This window comes from Polistes fuscatus, unplaced genomic scaffold, assembly GCF_010416935.1.
Source record: "Polistes fuscatus isolate 324 unplaced genomic scaffold, CU_Pfus_HIC Scaffold6, whole genome shotgun sequence".
In the NCBI taxonomy this organism is placed as follows: Eukaryota; Metazoa; Arthropoda; class Insecta; order Hymenoptera; family Vespidae; genus Polistes; species Polistes fuscatus.
Window position 1 is genome coordinate 4594077 of NW_025113140.1, and position 26307 is coordinate 4620383.

At 31.0% G+C, this 26307-nt stretch overlaps 1 protein-coding gene across 3 annotated transcripts in view; it reads right to left on the minus strand.

Annotated features, from left to right (window-relative positions):
- Positions 1-11130: 11130 nt before the first annotated feature.
- LOC122523344 (dopamine D2-like receptor) overlaps positions 11131-26307 on the minus strand; it is a 145779-nt gene continuing 130602 nt past the window's right edge. The window contains exons 3-8 of one of the 3 annotated variants that reach the window (XM_043645022.1): positions 26190-26302; positions 19692-19944; positions 18725-18825; positions 15517-15693; positions 13029-13525; positions 11131-12784 (exon numbers count right to left, since the gene is read on the minus strand). In XM_043645022.1, coding sequence (XP_043500957.1) covers positions 12576-12784; positions 13029-13525; positions 15517-15693; positions 18725-18825; positions 19692-19944; positions 26190-26302 — 1350 coding nt within the window. In that variant the 3' untranslated portion in view covers positions 11131-12575. Of the gene's footprint in view, positions 12785-13028; positions 13526-15516; positions 15712-18724; positions 18826-19691; positions 19945-26189; positions 26303-26307 lie in introns of all 3 variants that reach the window. The other 2 variants (XM_043645020.1, XM_043645019.1) reach the window with 2 other exon arrangements.

Genomic DNA, 26307 nt, shown 5'->3' on the forward strand with positions numbered 1-26307 from the left:
TACCAATAAATACGTTACCTTCCATCTCTCATTCTATAGAAAATGTTAATTATGTTCCTAACACGATACCATACTTGAATTTGGATTCTTCATCTTCACCTGGGCTTACTTTAGGTATAAAAAAATTTCTTATTTCCATTTCGTATTGATCATGTTCTTTGGTGTCTTAAATAAGTGTAATTTCTGGATTATTTTAAAAGGCTCAAACCATCCAGAAAATTTATCAGGTAGTCTGCAAGGAACCCTCTCCGCAAGTATTCCCAACAGTATACCTGGAAGCATACCTGCTAGCATTTCTGCGGCTATGCCTGCTAGTATATCCACTGGCATACCTACGAACATTCCTACAACGATAGAGTTTGCTCAAACTTTCCAACAACCAACTCAAATTCATCCTATACAAAACAGTGTCACACCTTATTCTGGTAAGACAGATGTCTCTTAAAATGATTCCTACATATTAACTCAACATCAAATTATCATTTATTACAGAATAAATTTGTGTAACAGGATTCTGACGAAACAACTATAATTATTCCGTGATCATCTAGTAAAAAATTATTTATGTAAAATATTCATGAATACTATTTATTTGTTTTACAAAGTACTAATTAAAATTGGCCTACTTAGAAGCTAACGAGCTAAATTTGTTATCATAATTTAACATGTAATACATTATACTGCATTGTATCTTTAAACCGGTATACGGACGATATTTTACAGGAATGCAGTTGCAGCTGGGTGGATTCAGCGGAATAGATTATGGTCTTCGCTCGAGTAGTCCTGAAGCAAGACCAATGGAGCTTGGTATCGCAAAAGTGGGCTTGAGTGTGCGAGAATTTCCGAGGCCGCACAATCCCACATTTGGAAAGGTGAGTCTACAAAGTGTAATCGCTTGTAAACAATACGTAGCAATCTATCTTAAGAGTACATACATTTGTCGGAGCTTTGTCACAATAGATTTCTAAAACAATTTTCAACGAAACGATTTCCAACGGAATGACGTTGATTCATGCACGCGTACACATACCTACGTGTACGTATATCAACGAAAATTTCTTGATTTTCTATACTCGTTAAAATTTTTAAACAGTGATACATAATTTCGCATGATTGAAACAAAACTGAATATTTATTTGACAGTGACATTCTCGGATTAACTTTTTATTACTTTTCTTTTATCCGATGCTAAATAAGCAAGACTAGAAACGCGTTCGATAAAAGTTTTTTATCTTTACCCTTTCGTTTTTCACAAGGTAGCATTGAAAAAGAAATTCAGTGAACGTTGCGGCATAAATTACATCAAGTTACGTGTAGTTACGTGGCGTATCTTACGGAGATCCTTCGTTCCTTTTTCGTGAGGATACTTTAACCTCGTGAAATTCCTCGTTTTCTCCCTTTCCCTTTCGCTCTCTCTTTTTCTCTTCTTCTTCTTTTTATCTCCTTTTCTATTTCGCTCGTCACACCCTAAAATAACCGAGACTAAGGTAAAAAGCGATATCGCAAAATTTACGCGAACGATAAGACACGTCTAACGCTGAGACAATCATGTATTATTCACATACATACATATACGAGAGTTGAAAAGTCGTACTTTCAAGGAACACTGAATAATTTTCTCAAGTCAAAGTTTTGCTTTAACTAAGCAAGTCCATCTGTTTTCCCTAAAGTCGCATCGAAGTTTTCCTTTCACTACGTACACCTTACCACAACCCCAAACCCCAAACACCAAACCCCAAACCCCAAACCGAAAAACCCGAACCCTGCCCTTCTATCTCATTCTGACGAACTTTTTCAGATAGTCTGCTTTCACGGAGGAAAGTTTGATTATTACTATTCGAAAAGCTTTTGACAAAAGATCTTTGATTCTTTTTTCATTGTTTTCTTTCAAATATAAAAAAGAAAATATTAAAATTATTAAGAAGATTTTCTATTTAAAATGATGACAAAATGTGAACTTTTTGAATCTCAGATTTTGTCGATATTAAATCAATGTTAACGTTAGCTAAACGCAATCAACGATTATCCTCCTCTTCCTTCACCCCTTTCTCATCTTTTTCTGAAATTTCGTTGATATCGGTATTCATTAAAAAATGTGCAATATATCGTTAACATAATTCCAACTTTTTCGAAGCGTTCGGATCTTCTGGTTTCCCAACAAAACGTTTACAATTTTTCAATCTTTCCTTCCCCTAAAACTTAGCAAAAAATGTATAAAAAGTGTAGAGAGTCGAAGCTTAAAATAATTTAGCAGGCAGACTACCTGGGTAACAAGATCTCATTAAGAGAATCCCGTTAAAGAGCAAAGTACTCAAGTTAGGACTGGTTTAACGTCCCTGTTAAAAAAATTTTAACTATTTCTGTTACTTAAATTTTAAACATCCTCATGTTCCATTCAAAATGCTTTTTTGTTTCTGCTACTTTTTACTTTATTGTTTTTGTGCTTAGTTGAAGTTTGCATTTCAAGTAAAAACAAATATTTTTATCTCATGATTTTATGATTTATTGAAGTCAGATTAATTTACGATCAAGACTAAATCGTAGAATCAATTAAAACAATTTTTTTTTCTACTTCAATCTCATCATTTTCGGCACATTTATTTATTTTTATTAGAAGTTATTTTTGATCCAGTCGTGATTTGATATTCCCTTCATATTTTATTTTATTTATTTTTATTCTTATTTTCTTTCAGCGTAAAAATTGTAAAAGGAAACCCCTTGCTCGAATTTTTCTCTGTACTATAAATAATTGAAAAATTTACTCGAAGAACGATTCGATAGCATTGTTTTTTCGTTTCAAAATGTTAGAGTCGCAGGTGTTCCTTTCACAGGAAAAAGAAATAAAAGTTTCCTTAGAAAGAGGAAAGGTAAAGCAATGTACGAATATCCAGATACTATATATACACACACACATATATAATACATACCTATATCTGATTCTCTCATCCATTTTCCTGTGACCCTACTCCTACTTTCTTATTCTCATCGATTGCTCAAGACATTTGCGAAGCAAAAACCAGCCCGAAGAATCTGCCCACCCAATCCTTGCTACGATATTCGCGATTATTTTAACCCTCCTTTTACTCCTTTTGCTCCCACCTTTTTCCTTCTTTTACAGTTACCATTAATTGCGAAGGATTACGGTAAGAGCCGAGCGTGCGACATCAATTGAGAAAATTGAGTACAGTCGTAAGTCTTAAAGGTGGCACAGTAATGCTCACAGATAATCCAAGTAGATGAGACAGAAGATTTTTCTCCGATTCTTTCAATCTTATCTTTTTTTTTTACATTTCTTTCAAATTTCTTTTCGGTTTTAACAAAGAAACTCACTTAACAAAAATGATCACTTTTGATTGAGTGACATTTGAAATTAATAAGAAAATAATTGTTCTCTTTTTCAGATTGGATTCGGACAAGCTTTGTGGTAATCAATTCGACATAGCAATGCATAGAATTGCATTTGAAATATTTCTAGCATAGAAGGGAAGAGTTCTACCAAGTATTGGGTTCACTTCCAGTCGTACTTCACTTGTGACCCCAATCTACGAATGAAACTGCCAAAGGACAATCCTCTTTCCCCGAACTTGGAAAGCTACCAGGACTTGGACTACGAAACATTCGCGTTCATTATATTTCATAAGGTTTTTCCTTATCCTATCAATCTTTACACTGTGTATTTCCACACGTTAAGTCGTTATAAGAGGCTGTTATATCGTAAGTTACTTGTTTAGTATTTTACATTATTATTATTATTATTATTATTATTATTATTATTATTATTATTATTATTATTATTAATATTGTTAATATGATTGTAAGATACGTTAGATTATTTAAAATGTATCGTGCCAGTTATGTAATAAACAGTTTTGTCAGAATGATATGAAATACAACTTTCCTTTTTGTCTTCTCTGAATGAAATCGAGTAAATTAATGCTCGATTTAACCACTCCTAACGCGAGCAAAACACGAAGAGAAAAAAAGTGCAGTAATTAATTCTACTGTTAATTAAATAAATTTTAACGATGAAACAAAAAGACCCTATCCTGAACTAATAAAATAAACAATAGAATATACAATTTTCACGAGTAATTCCAAAAGAAGAATTATTCATGTGCTCGTCAATAATTTATTGAAATAATTACAACCAGTAGCTCATGCTGATTAGGACCTTTCATCCTCGACATGATTGAGCACAGGAGGGACTTTAAATTTTAACTCACGACTTAAGAAGTTCTACGATGGCTCCAAAACACTCCTACTTCGTAGCAAGTATTGCAGTCTGGCGATCGGAGAGTTTCTCGATTTGCTATTAAAAACTATCCATCGAAGATCCATCAAAGAATTCATTCCATATCTTTGAAAAGAAAGACAATCTGTGGTCACATCTGTAAAAAAAAATAGAACAAAACGATAAGTTATCTATTATATGATCCAAAATCTTATCAAATAAAGCCAAACAAAATGTTAATAAAAATGAATACTTACAATGCATTTCAATGGGATGCAGCTCAATGGCATCATGGTGATGAATCTCGCATGAATCTAATAACACGTTATTAACGAAAATAAGAAACTATAGATGAGTTTCTTATCGCGAAACCGAAATTTTATTATATGGCGAATGACACTGACTCTAATTCGCGTTTTATTTCAATTTGTTGTACGCCCGATCACTGACTCTACACAACTAATTCAAAGACTGTTTTGCACGCAGTCAATTGAAACAAACAAATTTCACACTTTTTCACAATTTTAAATCTTTACTGATGAAGTGACTCTAATACACGAACAGTCTGTGTGACTGTTTTTCAATAAAAATAAAACTTTGATCGTACGAACTCTAATACAATTACTGCTTTGTTCGCAGACAATTTAATATGAAAAATTTCTAATGTAATCACGTAACGCGAACGCATTGAAATTAACGAACAAACATGCTTCTAATTCATGATTTTATATTATATTTAAACGATACAACACTCCCGTATATAGCTTCGCGTACGATTGCAATTAATATCTGAAACAAAAATAAGAAACAATATTATTGACATCATTATTATAATTGAAAACCATTGAAATTCTTGTGCAATTATTGAATACAAAAATATACTTACTTCGAATCTTCATTGATGACTGCAAGATGGGTTTCCTACTCTTAAGATGACGATGAATAAAATAAAATTAAATAAAACATCTGAAAAGCTAAACATACTAAAGATTATAGAACAAAATTTCCTATTAATTATTTTTAAAGGTTGGGCACACAAGCAATATCAATTGCTTAAGTCTCACTACTTGTATATAATTCCATACAAAGTATGTAATGTTATTAAAAATTTTTAATAAAAATCTGCAAAGTTGTGTAATTAAAATAATAATTGTATCAGCATACTCTCTCTCAACAAAGAGTAACCTAAAAAGTAAACCGTTTGTTATACCGTTCTATGTAATGAAAAAAACTCTTGAAAGTATTAAAATTAATACGATAACGTTAGAAATAAAATTATTAAATAGTTTAAAGCGTCGTTACTTTTACCGATCTTAACTTGTCGAAGGACGGAAGAGGAATGAGCATCTCTCTCTCTCTCTCTGTTTACCCTTGAGAGTAACGAATTTTGGTTGTTTTTGTTTTTATCTCATTGTTAGCTCGAGCATTGCTGAAAAACACAGAGACGTATTAATACATGTTTATATGCCGAATGTTTTGTATTTTTATTCTCTCTCTCTCTTTATTTCTTTTTCTCCTTCTTCTCCCTTTTTCACATTCTTGCTTTTTTTCTTACACTCTTTCTATTACACTTCTCTACGTTATAAAAAAAAGAGATAGAGTTACCTCGACGAATATAAAAGAGATAAAAAGTGAACACAACAATAAGGTTAGGTATGTGTATTCGTAGTTGACTCTACCAATGCTCGGAAACCTAAGAAAAGTAAAAAATAAACTACATTAGTATGATATAAAAATAATCAAATATACGAATGTTGTGTATGTATGAGTACGAGTTACCCATTCTCGTAAGATTTGGCGCGTAGTTGACAAATAACGATTTTATTTTCACGGATATCTGTCGAACTTTTCAGTATTTCGTTTTGAAAACACTCACGTATAAAAATTTTGTTTGTTGCTATCGTTTGATATATAATAGGAAAGTGTACGTTAGAAAATATCTTTTAATTACTTGAATTTAATAGGGCGATAAAACTTTCGTGCGATCTCCTGCACCGACGCCGTGAAAAGAAAGAAGGAAAATAAGCAAAAAGCGCTGATTGGCTGATAATTATTTCGGACGTCACGTGACCAATTAGAAGTTCGTGTATTTCACGCACACAAGCTCGCCGTCACACGTACGTAATTTGGCTTTCTTCATCACCAGAAAGAGCGCTAATTGGCTGATAATCATTTCTGACATCAAATGACAAATTACAAGTCCATGTATACTTGTAAATTCTAATATACTAATTATCAGCCGATCAGCGCTTTTTGCGTATGTTTCTTAGAAGATTTTTATACGTGAGTGTTTGCAAAACGAAATATTGAAAAGTTCGACAAATATTCGTGAAAATATAACATCGATGTATCTCGGCTTCACGCCAAATTTCACCAATGTTACTTAATAATATTTTTTTCTAATTTCTAACTTATTTTCACGGTATCGATACTTACTACAATCTCTAATGATGCTCTAATTAATCATTTTTCATAATTATGTCTTCAAAGATCGTATTTCGTTTTAAATTCGATATCTATCACATACACACACATACAGACATACATACATAAGTATAGGTAACTCGTACACATACACTCATATATTTGATTTTCTTTATATTGTACTAATGTAATCTTATTTTTTACTTTTTGTAGGTTTCCGAGCATTAGCAGAGTCCAGCAGGAATACATATACTCAATCTAATAATTGCTTTTACTCTTTTTTATCTTCATATTCATCGAGGTTAGCGGTCTTCTTTTTTTAAGCTACGTGACTTATAGAAATGTATAGAAAGAGTGAGAACGAGAGTAAGAGAAAGAGAGAGAGAGAAAGAGAGAATAAAAAAACAAAACATTCGACCTACAGGCAATTATGAATGTGTATGTATATTTTCAGAAATATCTCGAGCTGGAAACAGAAGAAAAACAGCCGAAAACAAAACGAAAACAGCCGAGCATCGAGCATTCGACACTTCTATGAGATATACACAGAGAGATCTCCATTCCCCTTCCGTCCTTCAACGAGTTAAGATCAACGGAACGTAACGTATTAAACTATTTATTAATTTTACTTCTAACGTTATCGCGTGTTAATTTTAATACTTTAAAAAGTTTTTCATTACGTAGAATGATATAAAAACCGGTTTATTTTTTAGGTTACCCTTTATTGAGTTTGCTGATACAATTATTGTTTTATTTGTATATAGACAATTTTAAAAATTTTTAATTATTATTTTTACTAACATTACATACTTTGTATGTATAATTATACAAGTAGTGAAATTAAGGCAATTGATATTATTTGAATTTGTATATTGAAATACAAAGTAAGCACTATCAAAGAAATAATTAGATACTTTGGTACATTGCACAAATATTTGTTAACTTTTACTTTTAATAATTGTAATTCTCATTGATATATATATATATATATTATATTACATTTACTTTTTATATTTAATATTTATTCTTTATGATAGAATATCTTTTAAAATGTGCCTTACCTTCAGAAATGATTTACGAGAAATATTGTTCTATAGTCTTCAGTATGTTTCAACTTTGTCCATACTCGCTATTAAAAAGTAATCCATTTTTATGAGTGTTTAATTAGAATAATTTAAAGAATATGTAGTATTGTAATAATATGTTCTAGTATAGTTTTCTATAGTTAAATTTAGTTTAATTTAAAAATATTAGAAAGTACATCTATAAAAACTTTCAAATACAAATTTTGTTATAATATTAAAAATAAAGAAATTCTGTTAGACATCTTAAAGTTTTAGAAGGAGAAGAATGAAATTCTCAACTATGGAGCAAAGAATGTGGAAAGCCACTGTGTTAGAATAAACATCGCTAAAGTTACGAAAAAGAATATAAATTTACACTTACCGTTCTAAGTTTAAAGAGCTTTTTGGGATATAGGATTACATTATCTGGGTAGGGAAAGTGTTATTGTTACATAACCATCTATAAATAATTTTTTAGCGAAATAAATTGTTCATTTATACTGTAATATTTATTTTACTTTTTAACAAGTGCCTGTTAGCATGTGTCTTCGAGTATAGTAATTTATTTTCATTTGTATGCATGTATGTATGTATCTATGTATACATGTACTTAATTACATGTGTGTAATTATTTTTACGAATCGTCTGTATGTATATACTTATGTGTATTCTTTGTTCTGTTTTTCTTTTTTTTTTTGTAGCGATAATACATACGTTTATAATTACGCTTATATTTTGTGCTTCGCACAAATTTATCCATACGTATTGCCTTCGATACATACACACAGATTGAATTTTCTAAATATACCTTCTTCTTTCGTCTCGTTATACGTAGTTTTTCTTTTTTTGAAATTTCAACAAACAAAATCATTGATCGTGTCTCTTATAATCTATGCCCTGTATAGACCATTGTTAAATAGTTATTTTAAATTTAAGAAATTTGTTCATAGGAAAACCTCTTAAGTTATTCACATTTGACAATACATTCACTTTTACTTACTCACTTTAACTCACATACTTTTTCTCTCTTTTTTTTGTCAATCATTCTTTCTCGATGTGCAACGTTGAGTCACCTTAAATCTATTATTTCAATGATTAAGTACGATCATCGTATCAATTTGGGGAATTTCCGTTATTTCCGGGCTCAATTAGAGAATCTCCAGAAATACCCTTATCATTTTGTTTAATAATTTTTTTTTTATTTCCACTCACTCTCTCCCTCTTTCTCTCACTATCTTTGATTTGATCACTCTGACACACATTCGTTAATTTTTTCAAGAAATATTTACATTGAATATACAGACATAGTGCAACTTCCTGTTTCATTTTTTTTTGTTCCTTTTTTACTGTCATTAATTAGTATATTTCATTTATTGTTACTTAGTATTATTTATTTCTTGTATTTTTCATGACTATATTTATATGTCTGCGATTTTTTATTATGTAAGTGCATGTATCTACGTGTGAGTACGAACGCGCGTGTATTTATGAATGTATACATAGGTGATATTTATTTACAAGAAAACGGCAACTTATCAGGATAGAAAAATACAACGATCTTACTAATGATTATAATTATAAAAAATTGTCTTACGTTTTTTAAAGAAAAACGTTAGATAATACTTAACACAAGACTAGGCTTACTTTTTCCTTCGTTTCATTTTCTCAGAAGTATTCCTTGGCTTTTTTATCTTATTTTTTTTTTCATTTGGACAATATCGTAACAGAATAAATGTTAAACTAATTACATTTTGTGGTATTATATTAATTGGTTTACAACTTGACTGACAGATCTAATTAATTTATTAAAAATAATTAGAAAAAACCTAGTTGTTTTTGCAGTAATAATAAACGAAAATTGATCACAATCCAATCTCGTTTTAATGCTCATCGTTTTATGCATTTGCGTATGCACATACACACATGTATGCGTTAAAGAGATTTATTTTTTGTTACACATGATATAAAAAATTTAAACGATCCTGCAGTACATCGAATTTAATTTACTTGTCTTGTAAAAAACCCAATAAGATAGGATTCTAATCGTACGTTCCATAGGTTACTTTTTTTCTATTTTTATTATTGAACCAATTCAACATTTAATTGATTAACTTATAAAAAAATTCTTTTCCTCCTCGTTTTTCGTATTTAATAATTCCGAATTTTATTCGTATCTTCTCTACGTCGAATGTTCGTGATAGACGAACACAAACGGATTTCACTAGCTCGACATAGAAATGCACTTCCGTCGGCATCTGCTTCCTCTTGTTGGCGACACCGAAAGCAAAACCACTGAAACTTAACTAATTAATAAGCTATCGATGGCATCTCATGGCGTCTGATAACGTGCGAGATAAATTTTATGCTTGATGAGGGATGAGTGAGAAGAAAGATTTAAAATAAATTAGAAAAAAAAAAAATATGAAAAAAGTAAAAACGTTTGAAATCCTTAAAGAAAAAGATGGATAAAGTGAAAGAGAATAATTTAGGTCGAGTTCTTTAAGTCGATCATCTTCGAATTACCTTTTCAAAGGAATTCTTTCATTTTGATAACTTTTCGCTGAATTTACGGAATTATTATAAGCTTTAACGAATCCTTTTTCAATCAGCAACTTTTTACAATAAATTTTTTCATGCTCGTACTTTACCTGTTTTAATATACAAAAAAAATATAATTTTCTTTTTTAATTATAGTTGTCATAATTTGAAATTAGTTATAAATTAAGGAGACACAAATATATAACGGGCAATTTAAAATTCCTGTAATTATATGTTTGAAAGTGTAAACAAATACTTTAATTTAAGCTTCGTCAATTAAACAGATTTTCAAAATTTAATATTAAAAAACGCATCGTAAAAAATAAATTAAATGTGTTGATATGATTGCATCAATCAAAGTCCACAGAAATCCTATAAAAAATAAAAAACAAAAACCAAAATATGTCTGTAAGTTGAATGTAAAATACGTCAAATTTACAAGACTCATAAATCAAGTGAAAACGACGTTTCTTTCTCGACGGAATTTTTTCTATAATCATCGAATCAGAATAAATTTGTAGATGTAATTATTACCATGACATAGATAGATCACTTTAATCTCCCATCACATTTTTTCGAACGGCACAAAACGTTGGAATATAATTTTATTTTATTTATTTATTAATCGTATGTGTGTGTCTAATAAGTGGCACCCGTTCGATTAGATTCTACGATATTTACAAATTTACACGATTAGACTTAAAAGTTAGAAGCTTAGTTTGGAAAATAACAGAGTAAAAAGCTTTCATTCGATTGTTTAACATTATTGCAATAAGACGTGACACGCGCGAAATATTCTAAATTGGCCGAGACGTATACGTTTACACTTATACATACTTACTCTTATCATTTTTTATCCTAACTCTTTCCATCTTTTTCTGTTCTTATCGCTCTTATACAATAAGTGAATATTCACCTTCGTTAATATGTGTTTGCCTGTGTGTGTGTGTGTGTAAAAAGGTTCTTTGAGAGTCGATAGAACGAATGGATAACATTGTGTAATTTCGTACTAACACACTGATATGTCTGAAAAATTCGATCGCGAGTTATGTTCGTGATTTTTCCTTACTTTAGGAAATTTGTTTAGTCTCCACACAAATCAAAGATACGAAGATGATAATCCGAAATATTTGTCTTTCATCGATTTTGTATCTTTTTTAATGATTTAAATCATTCGAGTATGAGCATCTTTTTGCGTAGATGCATTTTTGTGAAAAGTTAATATCAGAATTGGTTAGATATATGCATAAAATGGTGTACGAGTTCTAGAAATACACCGAGTCAAAACTATTGCACGAATATCTATATTTTAGTGAGCATGTTTTTTTTCCCTCGACATTCGATAGATGGAATCATGTTCGTAGAAACTGTGGTTTCTAAATTTTTTGTTGCTAGTTTGCTTGCATTCATTTTTCGACTAACGTTTCTATTACCAGAGCAAAAAATATTGCTAAGTTTTAGGATAACTAGGATAATACTGTCACGGCGTTACTCGATATATCTACGAAAAATGTAGGTATACTTATAATAACATTCGTACACAAGACAAATATTCCTAGTTAATGAACCCCGAGTCTCTTTTTCTTTTTGCTTACTTTTATCTTCTTATACATTTCTACAAGTTCAACGGAAAAAATTGGAGTAGATAGAGTCATAAAGAAAAACGATGTCGTCGAAGGAAGAACGTTTTCTCTCGAGCGACGCTGTTGTTATTATTATTATTATTATTATTATTATTATTATTATTATTATTATATCTCAAATGAATGACTACGTTCGAAAGAGTCCTTCGAATAGTCGTTTGAAATTTTTACGGATATACTTTGTACAATTGTAACGTTCCTTATTTTATATTTTAAGATCATTAGCTCGTTCACATCTATATTTGTCAGATGGTACTGGTAAAACAAACATAATCTAAGATCCTAAATAATTTTGCTACAATTTATGTTTTACCAATACATATTCCTAAAAAAGAAACAAAACCTAAGCAAAATATTTTATCTAAAAGTCAAGGAAAAATACTTGTTATTAATAGCCTTACTTTACAATATAAATTATCCACGAATAATCTTGGAAAACAAAACTCTAAAAAAGTTAACATATGATACTCGCAATTAGGAGTCATACTCATAATTAGTGCGAGACCATAAACTCTGACACATTTATGAACTTTAGTCTTTTCTAAAATCTAATATTTCATTTCCTTTTTCCGCTTCTTTCAAAGAAAATTTGATGTCCCCAATTTATTCAACTCAACTTTGCAATGTCAATATGTAAATATTTTTGCAATTTCTTCCACGATTTAATTTCGAAATTTAAAGGCGCATAAGTTTACCGAAGGCCTTTCGGAATTCGGGGTTGAAGACAGTATATATGACGGGATTGACGAAACTGTTCATGTAACCGAGCCACGAAGTGATAATGAAGGCCGTGACACCTGGTTGACAGGGTTGGGCTAACTTGTCGCACATGGCATCCATGATGTTGCACGTGAAGAAGGGTACCCAGCAAATCAGGAATGCGCCTGTAATAGTTAGGCGAAAGGTATGCTTCTAATATAACCAAGTTAAGATTTAGTAAACAGATAATGAAAATTGAACATGGGTAGATGCAAGATTTTGAAGAAAATGATCGATGTGTAGTAACTTGTAACCCAAGTTTCAAAATGTTTTAACTAGTCAAGTTTGAGTATGTCGATACTGTGTTATCGATAAGACAAGTAATATTAAACCCTTACAAGAATCACCTATATTGTTAAAACTTCTTACCCAAAACAATAGCAAGAGTTTTAGTAGCTTTTCGTTCCCTCTTGGCTGAACTTTTTTCCTTCTTTTTCTTACTCGCCTTGTTACTCTTATATATGTTGAACTTCGAACCAGAACTCGCGTTCTTCTTATCTTTTTTACAAACAGTTGAGCTGCCAGATAATACGCATGGTGTTTTACTAAGTTGTAGAGGTAGCAAGGATCCAAAACTTTTTAGCCTTTTAAGTTCCTGTTTGTTTCCACCATTTCCGTTCTTTTTCCGATCCATTTGCGAGCTCTGAACACTAGTAGCCGCTGCTGATCCAGGCCTTGCTGAAGGTGGTGGCGAAGATGATGTTGAGGATGATGGCGCTGATGTGATCCTTGGATTTGGACTTGGACTCGAATTCGTCTCGGTTGGTTCGTGTATCATCGTACTGCTAGCTGCACCGTTGTAACCCGAATTTCTCCGACCATTTGATTCACCCAATTGTGCTTGCGCCACGGCGCTGAAACGACAACTATCATTCGAGTATCAGAAACCTTGGGAATCATTTTTCTGGGTATCACGAATTTGATAAGGTCAAATATTTTTCAAATAATTTAAAAGGATTGCAAATAATTTAAGATACTTAACCTAATTTTGAATCAGGATAAAAAATTATATTTCAAATTTAGAAATTAAATCATAGCAACCACTTTTGATAGAGAAGAAAACATTACTCAAGGTTTCTAATATTTTGAATCGTTTTGATTACCCTTTACACTTTTAGCAAAACGATACTAACCTAAATACCTTTGATTATTCCATCGGTACTGTACGTATGGTACTGTATATTCAGTATATGAGTATATCATATACTGAAACGATTCCACCATCATTTGAGTATTAGAAACCTTGGGATAGTTTTATAGCATATTACGAGTTAGACAAGGTCAAATACTTCTCTGAATTGTTGAAAAAGATGTTAAATGGTTTTGAGTACTAAATTTCATTAGTGATTAAGTTAAGAAATTAGGATAACGCTTCTATCGACGTTTCTCTCTCTCTTTCTCATTCTTTATTGTGATTACATTGAAACCCAATGACTACTATCTCTACAGAGAACTACTTCCGATTAAACGTCTAGCGTAAATCGAAACCTTTCATAGCAGACTCGAAAATGGGGCCGAGTAAGTGATACTCGTGCTTACACTCACGATCAAAAGTACAAAGAATCGAATTCTCCGACATTGTAGAAGGGAAAGTAGAGAAATCTTCGCGAATCGAACATCTCCTAGTTCTTTCTTTTTCTATCCATTGTATTCTTTCTGTCGGTTAACTTCTTTCCTTCCTTTCTTTCCATTCTAATACTTCAGGAGAAAGAAAAAGGATCGATAGTAGGTGCCCGAGTTTAAACTCAGACGAGATTCTCTTCTAACGGAAGTCGTTTGACCGAAAGCAGAGAAAAAGAGAGAATTAGAAGATGACTTAAGTAGAAAAAGTTTTTGATCATTTTCTCTCCCTTTCAACGGTTCTCTTATTACTAATAATTCTTTGTACGTGACAATGAAGCGTTAAAAAGTAAGAAAAGTTAAGAGATATATATATATGTAAGTAAAAAAAAAATAAAGAAAAACAGAAAAAAATGTAGTAAGAATTCGTTAATTAAAGAGTCTAAAGTGAGAAAAGGCATATATCGAGTTATTCGATATATACTAATTTCGATAAAACACGCTTGGATACCACTAAGAGTAAGTAGTAGAAGTGTAATTATTCTAAGGGCTTTCGGTTTCGTCCCTTCTTATACTATAATACGAACGGTCCAGGTAATCCTTACTGCTTTCCGCCTTTCGACGAGATGACCCTACGAAAACTTGTTTATCAAACTTCGGTCTCAACTGTGATATAAGTCGCAACCGGGGATAGATATTCGGTTGTTACTGAAAATTATATTAGCGAACTCGTTCCAGTTTATCGTAACTTCGATTATGACAAAATTATTTTTAGTTATTAGATAATAATCTGATCTATTTTTCTATGGAGATCGACCGATGCGTATAGAATTCGAAAAATATATTTCATTTGCATGACAAAGTATCTGACGATCCCTAATTTTATTTATCTGTATAAAGAAATATATATATTAAATAGAGATGTATAATTTACATATATATGTAATTTATATTTTTAAAAATATATACATTTTTACATTACATTAAAAAAATATATATATATATTTCAAACTAAGGTTTTAAGTTATCCATAGCTAATAAAAGATAAAATCTTCTATCAACATAAATTTATTTAGAAAATAAAATCAAAGTTAACCAAAATAAAGGAGAAGGAAAAAAAATAATTAAATTAAACAAAGAATTAGGGGGTTAATTAAAGAAGAGGTGAAGAAGAAGAAGGGGGTGCATAGATTAAATATAATTCGAGAAAATATTTGACCTTAAACATGAAAAAGAAAAAAAAAAGAAAAAAGAACCAACATCTATTGAAATAACGAAACGAGTTGTTTTGCCTTACGCTGCTTCTTCGACGACAGTGGCTAAGAAAAATTCAGTGCTCTTGTCATTGGAGATGACGACTACTGGATCGAGAGGCGTTTCATCTTCATCTTCGTTGCTCCCGGAAGCTGTGTTCGTTGGCTCCTCCATGCCGGGAGCCACCAAGGCGGCTGCCCCCAACGCCGTCTCGGCGAACCTTGCCACAGAAAACCCACTACGTGATCTTAGTCAAAAGCTTTCTAGAAAAGCTTCTACACTTATCATGCTTTCTTTTCTTTCCATCGTTTCAGCCAGCGTCGAGTCATCACAGCGAAAAAGAAAGATAGAGAGTGAAGAGAGAAAGAGAAAAAGAGATAACTAGCGAGATAGAAATAGCGAATGAAAAAGAGAGAAAAAGAGATATATAAAGAATGAGAAAAATACACATACAGCATGAGCTAGGAAAGGATATCTATCATGCGACCTATGAACAACGTCATATTTCCGTTTAAAAGGTTAAATGCGACCTTATTTCTCAGGAACGATATCACGTTTACGAGTATTCTGCCACATTGAAGATATGAAATGAAATAAACCTTCGGTGTTCAACTGATGCCTATACACAGTAAGAATTCTTTAAGGATAGATGGAACAGGGTTGGACTGATATAATAAAAATAGATTAGAGAAAGAGAGAAAGTAGATTTTATAATCCTGCTGCTCTCGTGGTTTATAGATACAGAAAACAAAAAATTTATTTCCTTCATTTTTGCTCTAGCTAAGATAAATTTTAAAGTAGAATCAAGAGAAATTCTTAAAAAGAAAAAAAAATTAGATAAAGAGATAGGTATAATCAAAGAAGAAAACAGAAAACAAGCTTTATTCCTTCCTTCAAGATAACTTTAAAGGAAACCCCTTCTACAGATGCACGAAACCCTACCACAACTTTCCCATTTGGATTACCAACTAAATTCGGACTATCTCGTTAAAGATCGACTTTTGAATTTTCATAAGAGAAAATTTGATAACATTTGGGTAATGGATGGAAATAGGAATTATTTGATAAACAACTTCTGGTAATAACGCAAAATCGTTAACTTTTTAATACCGGAACGGGACCGTGCTTTTTCTTATTTATGATCTGCTTATTTTCAAATACTACGTAACTACGTAAGAAAAATAGAAAGAAAGAAAGATAGAGGTATATTGAAAAAGGTATAACGAAAGCAACGGTTAATGCGTGACAGAGGCAACCATAAGTAGGTTAGTTCCGTAGTCGAGAAGAAATTTATTTCCAAGAAGGGAAACGTAGATTCGCTTGACTTTTGTAGATAACAGAGCGCGAAGGATGCAAGGAGAACCCGTGATCTTAGAAAATACGCTTTAACACTCAACATTGGCCAGGCAAAGACGATACTACTCGTAAGTTTTGCTAAGTATCGTCGAGGTCATGCTTGGATACCGACCTAAATTTCGTTTCATACGGCTACATAGTCGATAAGACTAGATCGTTCAACGCCAGAAAATTTTGTTAAGGATAACCTATGTAACATGTATGCATGTATGCATGTATATACGTATTTACGTATGCATCTATACGCTTGTATAGGAGTGAGAGTGAGAGAGTGAGCAAGTGAGCGAGTGAGTGAGTGAGACAGAGAGAGAGAGCGGGGGGGGGAGAGGATGTAACTAGGATTAACGCGGAACTGAGATTATATTGGATACACAAAACCCGAAAGGAAAGACGAAGTTAGAGAGCCAAAATGTGGCTCGACGATGTAAACACCTAAGTCCAATTTATCGATAACACCTCCCCTCTTCTTCTTCCACTTCCACTTCCTTTTCCACCACACCTACTCCACTTCCACCTTCTCTTCTTCCACCCCGAACAAACGAGAGTTATGGAACGAAACCATAAATAATAACAAACGGGTCCTACCGCGAGAGCACGTGTAATTAATTCCATGCGCGTTCTACGATAACGCTTTGATGTTAGATCCTCTGTGTTAAATGGGTATACATAACGGTATCAACCTACTCTCTCACTCTCTCTCTCTCTCTCTATGTGTTATCGAACCTACACTTACAAGGTTAAAGTATGAACTATGGGTTATATCTATCTTACTTTGTGAATGTGCATATGGTAATTTTCTGAGTTTTTAGTAACAGGATTTACCTTATCTAGAATTTTTAACGACGGTCGAAGAGTATTTCGTTTCGAACGAAACGAAGTGTAAATTAATATCTTATAGTTTCATTCGTATAAGTTTGTTTTATTTATCGACGTATACGTTTTATGAGAATTTGATTTAGCCTAAAAAGAAGGCAAACATTTTGAAGACCTCGTTAGAAAATAATAGTTTGAAAGTTTTGAATGAAGTTTTGTGATATTCAACATATTTGAAGCAATTTCTTTCTTGAGCCAACTTAATGAATCGAAACGTACTCGCTGTTGTAAAGTGTCAAGTGAAATGAAAAAACACGCGATAGGGACCCTTATGAATCCAAATCCTTAATCCTCTATAAAAAATCACCTCGAATTTGGGAGAGATATTCCTATGGTATTTTTTTCCTTCTTTCTGGCGCTTTTTTTAACGATTTGGGAAAGAGTAACAGCTAAAGCATCTCGAGCGTATCATTCCAATAAATCCTTGTGTCTTTTCTAATCGTATTTTCGTTTATGCTCGCGTGCAGAAGCGTTCGTGCGAAAGGTCGCTATAAGCTTTAAACACATATTATAAATTTGTTTCCATTTATATATGATTAATATTTGTAAATATTTTTAATCAGTATTTTCAAATGTGTTAATAGTATGTTGATAAATATTGTAAATTGAATTAATAGTATTATTAATAATTTTTCAGTATTCCAAATAAATTGATAATAAGGTGGTTGATAGTATTAGAATTGCATCAAGATAACACATTAAAATAATTATTTAATTTTAATACTGATTAAAATTATTTAAAAAATACTAACGTAAAAAAGAGTAGCAGTTTTATAGATTTCTGTTTTATAAATTTATTTTAAATATTGAAATGTTTATTTCACGAAAAAAATTTCGTTTCTTTTCCTAGGACTTGTGAACTGGCAAATGTAAAACTGAAAATTATTGTATATTGATATCGATAATTATCATAGTAATTTAAATGTTTTTCAACAAATATTACAATTATTCCATGATTTATTTTGACTAACATAAACGTTAGCTATGATAGATCGCGATATGGAATACAAACGTTTACTCACCTCCGAGTGTTCGCTATATTCTCTATGATACTGCCCGGCTTTATATCTACTAGATTTGGTTTTCGATTAGCTCGAGCTTTTCTCGCTCTATTTCGTAGACCCTGAAACGATTTCACAACGTGTAATTGAATATCAATATCAATGATAAGATAAAATATATTGTTTCTAAATAAATAAACGATAAACCGATCTTACATTATAAATAAATATAAATGTATTATATTTTTTAACATAAAAGTATAATTATACTAATTCCAAGTAATTAGGATTTCGTTGAAAATTGCCTAGTAGTGGTAAACACTGATCACACATTCGGACAATGTACCTTTCAAGGGATAAATCAACGAAACGATTGTATTTAACGAGAAACCGCAATGTAATCGCTTAAAACCACAGTGACCACTACTAGAATCTAGCAACGAGATTATCCGAATTAAAAATAAAGGAAGAAAAGTATTAGTAAGAGACGGAAACAAAGATATTTGATATCTTAAATTTACAATAATATACGGAAACTATATTACACAGTGTAAGCACGAATCTACAAATTTAATTATCCTCTCATCAAATTAAAATAAAAAATCAATTTATTTTATTTTTGAAACATTGAGATTTCCCGAAATGCTCGTTCAATAAAATATTTGTATAAGATAAGCAACAGCATTAGAGAGCACAAAATGGGTATACCTTTCAGTCTTCTAAGAAATTTCAGTATATTTTTAATATTGAATACAATTTCATCGACCCATTGTCCCAAAAGATCACAAAATAAGTTTTTTAATTTCTTTACCAATTTTAATTTCAAAATTACGAACATAAACATATTTTAAATGAAAAAATAATATGACACACTGTGATCAGTATTTTAGTTTACCAACATAAATACTTGTAAATTATTTTTAATTTGTAACAAATGTAACTTAAAAAAGTGGTACACGCGTTAAAGAGAAAAACAAAATAATAATACCTTAAATATGTTATAATAGAGGAACACCATGATGATACAGGGTATGTAGAAGCTGGATAGGCTTGAGTATATGATGAAGTCTGTATTATAGAAGAGACATTGGTCCGGTAACCGATTGGGAGTGTTATTCAAGCCAAGAACAATCGGGCTGCCGATCGCGGCTGATATCGCCCAGACCAACAGTATCGTCATCCACACTCTTCTATTGTTCCTGTGTTTGGCATACTTTATCGGCTGCGTCACTGCTATATATCTGCAATTAAAATTTCTTTCGTAAAACGACTCCTCACTTTTTACACCTTTGGTTAGATTATTTACAAAGTAAAAAATATTTTAACAATCGAGTCGTTATTATTTTTTTTCTAATTTGTTTATTTTAAATTTTATTTAAATAGAGTACACACACACATTTCGAATTATATAATTTATATAAATGGTATTAATTAAACATAATTAACATTATTATTATTGGTTGATAAAATCGTTAATGGTAGAACGATAAACTGCAATAATTTTCGTATGGCGTGAATCGTTAACGAGTACTATTAATATTTAAACGTTAATTCAAGTATTGTCTCTGACAATGAACAAACCTCCCCTATCGAAGTAGAAAAAGATAAAGAGAGAAAGAGTAAGTAAATACTAAAACAGGCGTAACTTTTAATCAGCAGGATGCATTTTCTATGTATGAGACTTTAACGTGTCACGCGTAATTCGGTGTATTATACGTTTTAAATTGAAATTACAGCGTAAAAACAAGTATAAACGCCATGCAATTTAATGGTATACCGTTACAGTTAAAAGCTATCGGAATGGTCGAATTATTCAGTTCAACGATATTTAAAATGGCAAACATAATTTTAAAATGGATTATTTTTGTTCGTGATAAACTTCGTTATCTCGCAAAATATTATTTTTAAATAATAATTATACAATTTTATATAAAAGTAAACCGATGCTGTACCTTAATAAGTATGAATATAAAATATTTCAGTATATAATTTGAAATATAATAATAATTACATACATGCGAGATATGTTTTTCAAATGAATACATTTTATAAATAAAAAATATCATTTAATCAATGACTGTACGAGAGAACAGTTATAATTTATGTAGATATTGTATAATAAATGTATATAATATATGATGATATTGTGAATTTTTTTAACAACGTTAAATGAAATTAAATGAAAAATTCTATGAATTTACGATTTGTTTGTTACATTACAAATACGAATAAATAATTTTAAATATTAACTATTAACAAACCACGAATATTTGATATCCTTACTTTTGACGAACATCATTACGTTCGTAATACACGTAATAATCTTGCTAGCTTTACATATGTGAGAATGAGAGAAAATTCGAGAGTGAACAAAGAGGCAGTGTTTGGTATGAAAGAAAAGAAACTTAAGAAGAATGATTAGCATTAAAAGTGTGTGCATCGATATTTCTAGAAATATCGAAAGACGATTTTTTTATAAGTACCGTTACGGAAATGTTATTCTTTATTTGTCGCGTCTGATGATAGGCCAGTCAACGCGGGCCAAAAACTGACCTTTTAGCTGATCGCTTCAAAATTTGACCTAAGGGTAAGTTGACGACGCTGAATCGAATGGTGCTAATTATAATAAGGTCAGCAACCGGCATCTTGGGGAAAAAGGGTAAAAAAGGGTAAAATATAGCCTTATCTTAGAATCTAGGCATTTAATCGAAAAAAGTTTCAAACAAAAGTTGTAGAGAATTGAAAAATACTAAAAAATGTTCTATGAGTTATCTTCGTATTTTCAAAAATAAGCGCATAAAATTGGATTGAAGATGGGAAAAAAATTGTAAGAGTGGGAGAAAGCAAGCTTATCCCTCCGTCGCGTTTTACACGCGAGCGAGCTAGTGTGCGTGCGAGCGTCCGTGTGCACTAATACACAAACGAAGGATCTTCGGCAATCTTCGGGACTCTCGGTCTTGAATGAAAGTGCGAGTGAGAGAACAAACCAATACTTCTCTCTTTTTATTTATCATGCGATAACGAGTATTATTGTCCTTGGCCATCGATTGTTGAGCCTTCTGATATTTCTCTTTTTATATTTTTTCTTTCGGTAGCAAGAATTTTACGTCTTGGCCATCGAGCGTCGAGCCTTTTGTATACGAGTGCGAGTGAGAAAGAAAACCGATATTTCTCTCTTTCTATTTTTTCTTTCGGTAGCGAGAATTCTTCGTTTTGGCCATCGTGCGTCGAGCGTTTTGTATATCTATATATATCGGCGTATAAGCGCGGCATTTTTAAATCGAATCTTGATGCTTATGGCACGCCGTTTTTTATTTATTGTGAAAAATAATGAACCTTGAGTAAAAAAAAAAATAATTCATTTTAACAGAAACTATTATTATTTAGTTGAGAGTAAAAATAATGAATTAATTTTGTGTCTCGCCATAAAATTAATTAGAATAAATAATTGATATAAATTCTTTGCCTCACAAAAATTTATTTGTATATCAAATTGAATACGTATTCTCTTTAAGACGAAATTTAAAATTTAAATATTTTCCTATTAAATTATGTATTTTATAAAATTTTAAATTACTGACTTTTTGTCTCGTAAAAATTTATTAGTGTATCAAATTAAATACATATTTGAAAAAGAAGAATTTTATATCCACACACAAAATTAATTCAAGATATATATGAAAGGATATTCTAAAAACGTGGAATTTATTTTTTGTCTATACATAATTTTAATTCATTTTTATTATGTTATAAAAAAACAGTAATGCATTCTGATTCATCTTCGAAGTCTTAAGAATTGTACGAAAAAAATTGAGCAATTATCAATTGGTGCGTTAGCGTAAGTAGTAACGTCTTCGCTTCTCGCGCTGGGTATTAACGTTCGATTCTTCGCGGGGGAATTATTTTTTTTATAAGTTTTTCTATTCTTAGGTTATATAAATTATTTTTACATTTCCTAATTTCTAATTATATATAGAAAAAAAATTAAAATTATTACAAAAAAATTCAAAGCAATAAATTTTTTTACATCCTGCACAAATAAACGAAGTTTATTACTTAAATTACAAATTCATCCTGTAAATATCATCCTAAAAAATGTATCGTTTCGGCACGTTAAAAATTAATTTTTGTTATTTATTGGATATTATTTTATTTATAATTGGTAATTTTATTACTCGCGTAATAATGTTGATTTCTTAATAAAATTTATATCGTTAGTGCAAAATTTGAAAAAAATCTGAGGTGAGACTCACTGATCGTCTCCTTGTTAAGGATAGAAAAACTTATAAAAAAAATAATTCCCCCGCGAAGAATCGAACGTTAATACCCAGCGCGAGAAGCGAAGACGTTACTACTTACGCTAACGCACCAATTGATAATTGCTCAATTTTTTTCGTACAATTCTTAAGACTTCGAAGATGAATCAGAATGCATTACTGTTTTCTTATAATATAATAAAAATGAATTAAAATTATGTATAGACAAAAAATAAATTCCACGTTTTTAGAATATCCTTTCATATATATCTTGAATTAATTTTATGTGTGGATATAAAATTCTTCTTTTTCAAATATGTATTTAATTTGATACACTAATAAATTTTTACGAGACAAAAAGTCAGTAATTTAAAATTTTATAAAATACATAATTTAATAGGAAAATTATTTAAATTTTAAATTTCGTCTTAAAGAGAATACGTATTCAATTTGATATACAAATAAATTTTTGTGAGGCAAAGAATTTATATCAATTATTTATTCTAATTAATTTTATGGCGAGACACAAAATTAATTCATTATTTTTACTCTCAACTAAATAATAATAGTTTCTGTTAAAATGAATTATTTTTTTTTTTTACTCAAGGTTCATTATTTTTCACAATAAATAAAAAAACGGCGTGCCATAAGCATCAAGATTCGATTTAAAAATGCCGCGCTTATACGCCGATATATATAGATATACAAAACGCTCGACGCACGATGGCCAAAACGAAGAATTCTCGCTACCGAAAGAAAAAATAGAAAGAGAGAAATATCGGTTTTCTTTCTCACTCGCACTCGTATACAAAACGCTCGTCGCTCGATGGCCAAGACGTAAAATTCTTGCTACCGAAAGAAAAAATATAAAAAGAGAAATATCAGAAGGCTCAACAATCGATGGCCAAGGACAATAATACTCGTTATCGCATGATAAATAAAAAGAGAGAAGTATTGGTTTGTTCTCTCACTCGCACTTTCATTCAAGACCGAGAGTCCCGAAGATTGCCGAAGATCCTTCGTTTGTGTATTAGTGCACACGGACGCTCGCACGCACACTAGCTCGCTCGCGTGTAAAACGCGACGGAGGGATAAGCTTGCTTTCTCCCACTCTTACAATTTTTTTCCCATCTTCAATCCAATTTTATGCGCTTATTTTTGAAAATACGAAGATAACTCATAGAACATTTTTTTAGTATTTTTCAATTCTCTACAACTTTTGTTTGAAACTTTTTTCGATTAAATGCCTAGATTCTAAGATAAGGCTATATTTTACCCTTTTTTACCCTTTTTCCCCAAGATGCCGGTTGCTGACCTTATTATAATTAGCACCATTCGATTCAGCGTCGTCAACTTACCCTTAGGTCAAATTTTGAAGCGATCAGCTAAAAGGTCAGTTTTTGGCCCGCGTTGACTGGCCTATGATATGGGTATGAGTGTATGAGAATTTATTGTAGCATGAAAGTTTCTTTAGACGGGAACGCATGTGTTTTTTTTATAAGGCGACACTACTTGAGTTTATCGCCTAATGTTTGGTCGCACCGAATCTCTCAAATATTCTTAAATAATCTCTCTCAAATATTATTAAAGTAAAGAAATAATCGAGATTTTGTACGTTCGAGAATGATCAGAAAGTTTCGAGAAAGACGCAATAGGAAATGACGAAAGGTGATAGAAGGGAATGATTAGTATATAAAGGCAACGAAGGGACAAATCGGTGCGCATTTGCATGGTCTTGATTTGGAAATTACGACGAGTATGTTTTGTATGAAAGATTACGGCGAAAAACGACGAATAACGAAGAGATAATTACGACGATATCTTTATTAAGAATAACGACGTTTAAAGTAACATAAAACACGAAAAGCATTAATTATTAATTTACTTACGATTTTATTCTATTTCATTATAATTTATTATAATTATTATTTTATTCTATTTCATTATAATTTATTAAACCTTTTAATAAACATTATTAAACAATATATTAAATAATTAAATTAAAAAAATACATTGTAAATCTTACACACGCATACGTATACATATATATATTAAATATATTGAAAAGTCTCGTAACAGGGGAAAATCGATCGAGCTTTATAATGCACGTTCGTTTGTCTCATTAATAACAATCTCATGCGTACCCGTATCATATCGTTTGCTGGAAGTAATAATATATCGAAAGATTCACTCTCTCTCTCTCTCTCTCTCCCGTTATTTACATCCATAAATTTATTTATCACTATTGAAGGAAACGAAGAAATAATTAGAGTGCTTGAAAATAAACGTCTCATTTAAAATTTACCATCTGTAAATTACCACCCCCTTTGGCAACCCATTAACCCAAAAATTCTTGATTTTTTCTTTTTGCCTATTTCATCACTTTACCATCTCATCAATAATTTTTTACCTCTTTCGACCTTCTACCAATTTTCTCTCGACACTTTCAATCTTGACGCAGTTTTTCAATTTCAAATTAAAAATCAAAATAATTATAAAAATAATCTGGAAAAAGGTGTTTATGTTAGAAGTGTGTCAATTTCATGGATCTAATAAACGAGCGAACGAGACGCGACGTATCGGAAAATAATTTAATCGATAAGCGCGAATAAATTTTTCTTTGGTAAATATAAAATTGAAAAATTAAAAGATTTTCTCAGACTTTATTTTTTTGTCATATGTAGATCAATTTTTGGATGAAATTTTTATTTATTATGTTGATTTATTTTAACTATTCTTACATTTGTTTCTTTTATTTTTCTCACGTAAATCCCGAGACTCGAAGTGAAAGTACGTATAAACATTTAACGATATCTTGAAAAAATCAGCATAAATTATTCATGAAATCTAATCGATAATCGTGAGAAAAATATATTTTTTTGCAAGAACAATAAAACTACACTCGCGCTCACGTCTATTTATTTTTTTATCACTGATATACAAACTTTTTTTTTTCTTCTTTCTTTTTTAACGCGATCCAATTTTACTGCGCCCACGTTTATTTCTTTATTCTTCTCACGTAAATCGCATTCGTTATTTTTTAGTTACTTTTTATTGTCCTTCTAATTCCAAGATTGTTTTGACAATCATAGCGAGTTTGTTCGCTGCACCGAATGCAAATTTTCAACTATACCATTGGGAATAGCGATTGGATAAAGAGAAAAAGAAAGAGTTTATATTTTTTGATATATAAATATTTGTTATTATTTATCAATAAATAATTATCATACCTGTCTATGGAGATTGCTACCAAATTGAAGATGGAACTCGTACTGCAGGTTACGTCCATTGCTATGTAGAAGTCGCAAACGAATCCTGGCAAACTCCACGATCCTGAATTTACCTGTA